At 38.6% G+C, this 9,211-nt stretch overlaps 1 protein-coding gene across 1 annotated transcript in view; it reads right to left on the bottom strand.

Annotated features, from left to right (window-relative positions):
• tnk2a (tyrosine kinase, non-receptor, 2a) overlaps nt 1-6,233 on the bottom strand; it is an 18,561-nt gene extending 12,328 nt beyond the window's left edge. The window contains exons 1-9 of the mRNA XM_014005381.1: nt 5,892-6,233; nt 3,317-3,479; nt 3,175-3,245; nt 2,653-2,859; nt 2,380-2,529; nt 1,190-1,285; nt 800-981; nt 593-719; nt 334-480 (exon numbers count right to left, since the gene is read on the bottom strand). Coding sequence (XP_013860835.1) covers nt 334-480; nt 593-719; nt 800-981; nt 1,190-1,285; nt 2,380-2,529; nt 2,653-2,859; nt 3,175-3,245; nt 3,317-3,479; nt 5,892-5,990 — 1,242 coding nt within the window. The 5' untranslated portion in view covers nt 5,991-6,233. The remainder of the gene's footprint in view (nt 1-333; nt 481-592; nt 720-799; nt 982-1,189; nt 1,286-2,379; nt 2,530-2,652; nt 2,860-3,174; nt 3,246-3,316; nt 3,480-5,891) is intronic.
• Nucleotides 6,234-9,211: the final 2,978 nt, after the last annotated feature.

The raw sequence follows: 9,211 nt of genomic DNA, 5'->3' as shown, positions 1-9,211 counted from the left end.
TCTGGGGATAAAAGGGGCAGACATCATAAGATTTATTCTTCTTCTGCTACCTTTCATTTTATTTTGATTTGTGTATTTTCTTTGTTTTTATTGTATYTAGTTATTTTTTAATGAAATGAATAAATTTTTTGAATTGAATTGAATTAATTCAAAGCGCTACAAATAAACACGACACAAGAAGTGCTAGATATAAAACTAAACTATAGTTAAAAATGGAGCGCTATTTCAGGAAAAAGGAAAACAGCCATAGATAGCACAGACAATGTCTTCACAAAATGCAGTGTAAACAAAGCAATGATCCTAACCCTAACCCACTGTTGACCACTGTCCCACCTCGAGCAGGAAGTCTCTGAGAGCGATGAAGGTGGGCCTGTCTTCAGGTTTGGGGCTCCAGCACTGCAGCATGACGTTGTAGGTATCTTGYGGACAGTCATCAGGCTTACACAACCTCTCAGCCTCAACATCCACTTTGTGGAGAATCTGCAGATAAAGACAAGCATAAACATAATGATTGATGCATTCTTAAACATATACAGTAAAAACACTCATTTATTCTACTAAATTTTCATGGTAAAATGTAAAAAAGGTGCACCTGGCTCCCGTTCAGACCCAGCCATGGCTCCTGTCCGTGAGTGAACATTTCCCACAGAGTGACTCCMAACATCCAGGTGTCAGATGCATGAGAGAAGGTTCGAGACTTCAATGACTCTGGAGCACACCTGGAGACGTGTGACGATAAGGAAAGGGCAGTAAATGAGTCACGGGATGTCAAATAACAATTTACACCTGCTCTCCTRACCATGGGAAAGGGATTTTGTGGCCCTCCTCCATGATGTATTGGTCGGTGTGTGTAGGCAGAGCCCTCATCAGGCCAAAGTCTCCAATCTTCACTGTTTCATTGGCAAACAGTAGAACATTGCGGGCGGCCAGATCCCTGTGGAGGAAGCGTTTCTGCTCCAGGTAAGCCATTCCACAGGCCACCTGTACAGAAACACCAAAAGATGCTCCTGTGGTACTATAATGTGAAATACAGAGTTATTTTTTCTCTCTAAGCTCTTGAGATAAAAATCAAAGCATGTTAAATTCCTATCACCCACAAAAAAGGGAACTAAACATCATTAGTGCTTTGTTCACCACCTGCAATAGAAAAATACTTGAAGCTGATCTCCTCCTTTTGGCTTTAACTGACCTGTACACCGTAGTTGCACAGAAGTGAGATGAGGATGTGACCCTGACGCTTTCTGAGTCGATCTAACAGGGAGCCCAGAGGAGCCAGCTCAGTCACCTACACACAAACATGTAACAGGAAGTGAGTACACAAGTTGATGAATGTGAGGTAAGCATACATGCAAAATTTGTCCAGAGCAGTCAACACTAAGAATGTTTCCATGAGATGGCAGGAAGTGTTTTCTCATCAGCAAACATTATCTACAGCAGAGCTATTCAAATAAATTGCTCCGAGGGCCACAGTTACTGCAGGTCAACAGCAGCGGCCAAATATACAGCAATTAAAGTATGCAAGTAGTATCAGTATACTTGGTAGTAACCAAGTATTACAAAAATGTGTTACCTTTGAATAAGTTTATTTTGTTGCCTTGTGTTATCTTGGTGTATATTTAATATTTTCTAATATCTCTTTCAACCTTTCTAACTAAATTTCCCCTTTTTTCTCCTTTTCTCTTTCCTCTACACAAAAAAGTCACCGATGATGAAGAAATTGAGAAACAAATATTAAGTTCTTTTTTCTACTGAAGTGACAAAATAATTGTTTATTTTGCTGCATTTAATAATGGATATAACAAACAGACCCCTATGTAATAAACGTAGTGAGAGTAAAACAAAAACAAAAATCACACATTCTGCCTCCTGTTTAACACAAATAATATTTTGACATCTATGACTTGCCAAATTTTTAAACCAATTTTATTTTCACTTTCATTGTTTTATCTTCAACTGCTTATAGTTTTAACTGTCTTAGATATCCATAGAAGTGGTTTTCACCAGCTTCTAGCCAAGATTCTGATGTTTCTGTAGATACCAAACATGTCTTTGTTTAACAAAAAGAACTCTGTAACTAAAGTAGAAAACTGGGGGTTTAAACTTAAGAGATGAATGAACCAATCGGCAGGCCACCTTTTGGACACTTACGGGGCCGGATGTAGCCCGCGGGCCGCCAGTTGAATAGCCCTGACCTAGAGTAAAGTCTTTCTGAGTCTGTTGTCTGTGACAGCTGTTAACACTGCAGAAGRCAGTCATCAATGGTAGATCATGAAAACTGGATAACTCTGACATTTAAAATATAAACAATTTGAAATCAATAGTTTTTTTTAAAGGTAAACTGTAACTGAATCACAATTGTACTTTGTGTGTATTAATTACCATCTTCATAGGCTGTGTGAGAACAATCCCATACAGGCGGATGAGGTTCTGGTGACTCAGGGTGTGCATGGCATTAACCTCTCTGATGAAGTCATCCAGACCTTCTGCYTCCAGAACGCCTGCCTTTAGACATTTCACTGCTACTGACAGCTAAAAAATATAACAAAAACACTAAGAAATCACTGTAACTAAACACACCTTAGATGTTTTGTACAGTTTCTGCAATCATCAGCATGATAAATTTTACAAAYCATCTTCTGTCTATCATCTCACCACTCCGCCGTTTGGTCCAGCCCACTCTCCTCGCCGCACCACACCGAATGTTCCGTCGCCGAGCCGCTCAAACAGCTGCAGCTCCGACTCCCTGATGAGGCAGGTGAGTGAAGCCCCCTGCTCGCTGCTGGCTGGAAGGGCAGCAGATGATGCACCTTGGGAGACGGGCGGTTGGGGGTCAGCGTCTGATCTTTTCACTGGAAACACCTACAGACCCAGAAATACAATATATTGACGACTACCAATCCTTAGTTAATAAAAAATATATAATTATTTTGTGACTTCTACAAAAAAGCCATATTATGACTTCTTTTAATGCAGATTTTAAAACAAAATAATACACTAACAAGTTCCACCTTCTCAATAAAAGATAAACACGCTACTGTAAATATGTGGTTAGGTTGGAAGAACTGGATTTGTGTAATTTATATGTAACTTGTAAGTATGAGACTGTTCATGAATGTCAGATTATGAGATCATCTCATTTATAAATCAGTCTGCAGGACAAAGCTTGTACTGCACCTTGCTCATCCAGGACTTGCGTTTGTAGAGGGCTCTTCTTCTCTTGACGGCTTCCCAAAGCCTCCTCTGACCTGAACCAGCACAACATCAACAATCAAATAAAATTTTTAAAAAAAGTTCCTCTCAGGTTTAGAAGACCCACCCGGGCGTCCCATGCCGATCTTCTCCAGATCTTCATTCTTGACATAGTCAAAGTGGGAGAGTCGTGTGACGTTCAGCTCATCGCGAATCCGCAGAAAGTACTGCTGCAGCTGCACATCAGTCAGCAACTCCAGCAGCCACTCGGTGCCCTCCTCACACTGCATCTGAACACACAAACACAAGCATTTCACCTGTTTCATACTGTATGAGCTTATCAGTACATAACCTGGGGTCAGATTTATAAAACTGGTGTACGCACAATATGAGCCCAGAAACTTGCGTACGCCACTTTTCACGCCAAGGTTGTGATTTATAAAATCCAAACTTGACGTGAAAATGTGCGGTGCCTCACGCTGGATCTGACCCATGCGTACGCTCATTTTGGAGACGTGAAACTGTGACACAGATGGTGAAGTTAGGAATTAAAGCCACACTGTGTCATGACCACTGTCAGATATTTAATTTACCTTCAGAATCAGACTTAGATTTTTATTCAACTTTATAATCAACTTAGTAATATTTATGCTTCTGCTGCTGAGCCATGAGAACCTTTGAAATAAAAAAAACTTAAATCTTAAATAAAAGTTTCCGTGTGCAACTCCATTCATCTACTTCCACCTCAGACGACCCTGACCCACAGACCCCTCCCTGACCCACAGACCCCTCCCCCATAAGAACAGCAGGACAGCAAAAGTTTTGGATACATGCGCAGGGCGCATCCACCTCGCCAGTGTGGCTGTTATAAAACTTCACATTTAAAGTCTGTATTTGTCACGCGCGCGGAGGGATGTGTGTGTGCATGTGTGTGTGTGTGTGTGTGTGTGTGTGCGCGGGGCGGGGGTGTCTGCTGCGGATAAGAGAGCAGGCAGGAGGGGGAGAGGACGAGGAGAAGAGCGGTGGACTTATTTCTAATTTTATCTGACATTTAATTTAATGTTTATTGCAGGCTCCGATGGAAAATTAATTTGAAGCTNGCCTCACGCTAGCTCTGACCCATGCGTACGCTCATTTTGGAGACGTGAAACTGCGACACAGATGGTGAAGTGAGGAATTAGAGCCACACTGTGTAATGACCAATCACTTTTCTGAACCAATCACTTTTGTTGACATTGATCAGCTGACTGATTTAAACAACATTCATGAGGTACTTTACATTGACTGTTTATGGTTGAATGTGGGCGTGTAGAGGGTAGAACCTGAGGCGGGACCTCATGCGCAATCTCTGACGTGCGGCTGTGATTTACGAAGGAAAGGTGCGCAGAAACGAGCGTACACACGGTTTTATAAATCTGAATTTTTTCTGGCGTACGCCATTTCCGCCTTTTGGCCGTACGTTCACTTTTAGTATGGTTTCCACGCAATCCTTTATAAATGAGACCCCTGATCTTTAGCTGTTTATACATTCACTTTAACCCAGTTTGAAGTGTGTGCTTCAGTGGCTCTAATTTTGTGATTTTAATGTATAACTAGTCAAATTTAAAGGGTCCCATAGACTATGTGTCAAACAAAAACTTTGATCAACTCTAAAAGGGAAAAGTGTCTCTTTCACTGAGAAAATAGTACAAAAATAATCATTTTGGCCTAAAACATAATACACAACTGATTACCACCAAYTGTGAAAAATAAATGACATGTTAAACACTCACATTTAGCATCTGAGCGAGATGAGTTCTAGTGTGCTGTTAACTGCTCTGAGTGGACACCAGTGAATGTTTTAAAGCACACAAATTTGGATTTATTTARCATTTGTCAGATGATTAAGATAAAACCAGCTTATTAATAAACAGAGCGGCAAACCTTGTCTAAAGTTTTCTACTCAATGGGATATTTTGCTAAGTCCAATTAATAGATCATTRGTCCCTTTTTTACATATCAAATAATTAAAAAAATTGAAGTCAACATTATAGTACAGACAAGGTTTAGTACAAATGTAACTTGATAAATTTAGATTTTAAATGTATTTTTGCGCGTTTTGTTTGTGAATCACGCCCCCACTTTTTTTTATCAAATCAACCAGGTTTTTTGGACAATTTCACACAATCTTCAAACGTGAAGGTTTAATACAGACACACAAAAAGAACAAAAAAAAAAACAACCCTAAATGAACTTCAGTTCAAATGCTTAAACTGCATGTTTTAACTACTTTTTTTAAATCAGAAACTAGTACAAAATGTGGGTTATTTTAGTCATAAATAAAACAAAATAGAAGATTTAACTTTATTTTTTTCTTACTGTGAAGTCAACATAAAGTTGGTGGTTTCTAATTTGGGTTCAGGTCCTCAACACTGAGTCACCTGGTCATTTTGATGCTTGGTAAATCAAAACTAAGATACAAAACAAGCTTAGATTTGGTGCTTTTAATCAATTTTATTCAATTTCTTACAAATTACTAAGAACAAGTCAGCTATTGACTGAAATGCTTTCTGCCAGACTCAAAAATGTGAGCATAGAAATGAACATCCTGTAATCAGCTAAAACAATGATATTATCTTCCTCCAATCAGATCTGGCCACACCAACACATACATAATGCAATGACAGAGAAACTGAACATCTATCCACGTCTTCAGACTTTACCATTTGTCCCTCGACTCTTCTGTTTCTCTCCTCTTCATCCTCCCCCTCCCCTTCTCCTCTGGTGTAGGGGAGTCGTTGGTACATATAGCTCTCCCCCATACTGCAAACAGCTCCTCTCGTCCTTGTTGTCTGAAGGTCTCCTCTTCCTGTGCTATTCAGAGGAGGCGTTAGCTCTGCTTTCCTTTGCTCTAATGTGTTAATCTCCTCTCAGCTCCATGATCTCCTCTGTTCAATTGATGCGTGCGTGCGCATACACGAACACCAAGCACTCCATTTGACGCTGCTCTCTCCTGTCGTATCACCTAAAGCTATCTATAAACGCACCCTATCCTCCCTCCCACCGCTCGTTTCGCTCCCTGCTGACTCACGGTTCCCTGCAGCGCCGGACACTTCCATGCCTCCCTTCTCTCCCCTGCGTTTCCTCCTCTCCTCTCCATCTGCTCCTGGCTCAGCAGCCGAGCCCCACTGTCTGATGTTAAATAATTCAGCAYCTCGAATCAGAGCGTGAGAGACAGATCTCGGAGGAAGGAGGAGAGAGAATGGAGATACAAATATATGCACAGACGGATGGGGAAATGGAACATGATCAAACCAAAGAAAAAAGATGTGGAAACAATTCCCAGCATGCATTTAATGGATTGTYGCTAGGAAATAGAACAACAGCTTTGCCCTACCCAAAAGAAAAAAAATAAATATAAATCTGAAGGAACTGATGCATTCAGTCACACAATTCCAGCAATGGAGCGGCATTATTATTGTTTCTGCAAATACATGAAGCAATTTCTCAAGCTAAAGTACTGCCAAGCTCCTGACTGCTCAAGGACAAAAACCATGAGAGAATGCACTGCAAAAATCAGTAGAAACCTGAAGGTATTTACCATTCATTGTTGAAGTTTCTTAATAATGTCATTAATATTCAACACATATAAACAGATGTCCTAATGCCTTGAAAAAATATTCACTCTAACAATAATTATCTACCCTAACAAAATTTCACATAATTTTCTGTATTTTTATTCTAAGTTTTAACTGTAAGTTATAAGTTTTATTTGACTGTAAATGTTTTGATATGATGATGTAATGGTGATTGACTCCAACAATGTTCTTTAGTGTTCAATTAAATAGTTTAGTTTACCTGCATGCATTTTAAACTGTCGTTTATTTGGTTTATCAGGTAAGTTTCTAAGAGATTTTCATCATACTTACTAAATAGATTATCATGATTCAATTGTAATTTTACACCAGCAAAATAATAAATAAAACAAATACTAAAGTTAGCTCTTTGTCATCTTTGGTAAACTAAAGCCATATTATACCTTTACAGTATATGCCGATGTAATGCACTTATATTTCTGCAGTGATGATCTGACCTTTGTTTTAATACTGACAATATTTACTAAACTTTCAAAAGTTCAACATAGACACAATTGAAAAARGTGCTGTTGAATCAAGTTTAAATGTCATTTAAAACTTGTCACATTTTTTTAATGTAGTGATCTTAGGGGAAATTGTCAGAATCCTATTCAGTTCATGTTACTCGCATCCTGAAAGTCCATAATATCACAAATTCTTTCCACAGATAATTATAGCTGCAGATTAGTGACTCCTTAGTGTCYTCCTCACTAGGTTTTGAACAAAACATTAGGCAGAATTAAAATAGTATTGTCTTATTGTCTGCTTCATTGTTTTCACCACACTTAGTTTGAAACTTAACGMGATCATTTATTAATATTGGTCACAGACGGTGAACCTTTAGACCCTGCTTTAGATCTAATTATAAATTGCATAGAGTAAAAAACTTTTAAAATCAGTTAAATCGTATTCAAGCATTTCTGCAAAATTATTTGTCCGTATGTTAAAAAAATTACACTCAAGTGATTTTTACTGAATAATCAAAGTGTTTGAAAACTTCTATTTAAAATGTTTTGTTTTGTCTAAGTGAGAAAGTTCTTAACTTCGCAGAGTCCAGATCAGACTTTGTGTGRCATGTGTAAATTGTACACTATTTCTCTTCATTTTTCTGATTTGTTAAAAAGACAAAAAAATTATGCAAAATAAAAAAGGAAGACTCAGTGAAATGTTGTGTTTTTGTCTATTTGTACTCTAAATTCGACTGCCGATTGATGAACACAATGGAAAACTGAATAGGGACAGTGAAACAATGGGCTGTTACTGTTAGCAACATGTGACAGCAAATTCAGTCTAACTGGTTAATGAAGTGCAGTGGGAGAGTCAGTACGTGTTCATTATGAGCCTGAGTGCTTCGTGTGCGAGTGCTTGTCTGTGGCCAAAAACAGCARAAAAATTGGAGCTTTCGTCACGATGCACGTGTTTTATCGAGGGCGATGCTCTAAAAATAKCAAAGCTAATTTTAGCTTTCATTCACTGGCCTGGAAGTAGTGTGAACACATTAGCTTCTCATGCTAYCATTAGAGCTTTAGTTGAGACTGTGGAAGAAGAAATATTATAATAAACATCTAATATTGTTTGCGACAATAAATACACTTAGAGCAGGAAATTTAAGATAATTTGGTAAAACATATATTATAGTGTGACTTTATAAAAGACGTGTTTTAATACTTCATCGACAATATTCTGGAAGACTACGGTAAATGTGGGATCAGTAAACACATCTACAACAACAGCTGACAAGTAGGTTGTAGTTTAATCAATTATTATCTTTTTTTTTTTGGCTGTTCCATCTTCAGGAGTCACCACAGTGAGTCATCCTCCTCCATCTGACTCTGTCCTCACTCCAACTACCTCCATGTCTTCAATCTGCATCCATCTATCTCATATTTGGGTTTACTCTATCTTTTTTCTGGCACCTGCATCTCTAACGTCCTTCTACCAATACTCACTGTCCCTCCTCTGGACATGTCCGAAGTTTCTCAGTCTGGCCTCTCTAACTTTATCTTCCTGTGTTGGACCTCTAATGATCTGATTCTTGATCTCCATCCTTGTCACTCCCAAGGAGAGCCTTAACATCCTCAGCTCTGCCACTTCCAGCTCTGTCTTTTTTTTCTCAGTGCAATGATCTCCAAACCGTGCATCACAGTTTAATATACTCCAAAATTACAAGAAAATTGGCTTCAAATTAGGGCTGCCACAAACAACTATTTTAATAATCGATTAATGACCGATTATTTATTCGATTAGTCGACTAATCTGATCATACGTTAATTGAATATAAAACATACAGCTTATCACGTCCGAATGCTGCTGCTATTATAAAACCATGGTTAGATTTTAGCTATATGCTAACTAAAAATAATTGCTGTGGAAGGCAAGTTCTGCTCTGCAGATATTGCACAGGTTTT

The sequence above is a fragment of the Austrofundulus limnaeus genome, unplaced genomic scaffold, assembly GCF_001266775.1.
Source record: "Austrofundulus limnaeus strain Quisiro unplaced genomic scaffold, Austrofundulus_limnaeus-1.0 Scaffold30, whole genome shotgun sequence".
NCBI classification, from domain to species: domain Eukaryota; kingdom Metazoa; phylum Chordata; class Actinopteri; order Cyprinodontiformes; family Rivulidae; genus Austrofundulus; species Austrofundulus limnaeus.
The sequence above is the reverse complement of the archived record's forward strand: the minus strand, read 5'-3'. Positions and strand labels throughout refer to the sequence as shown.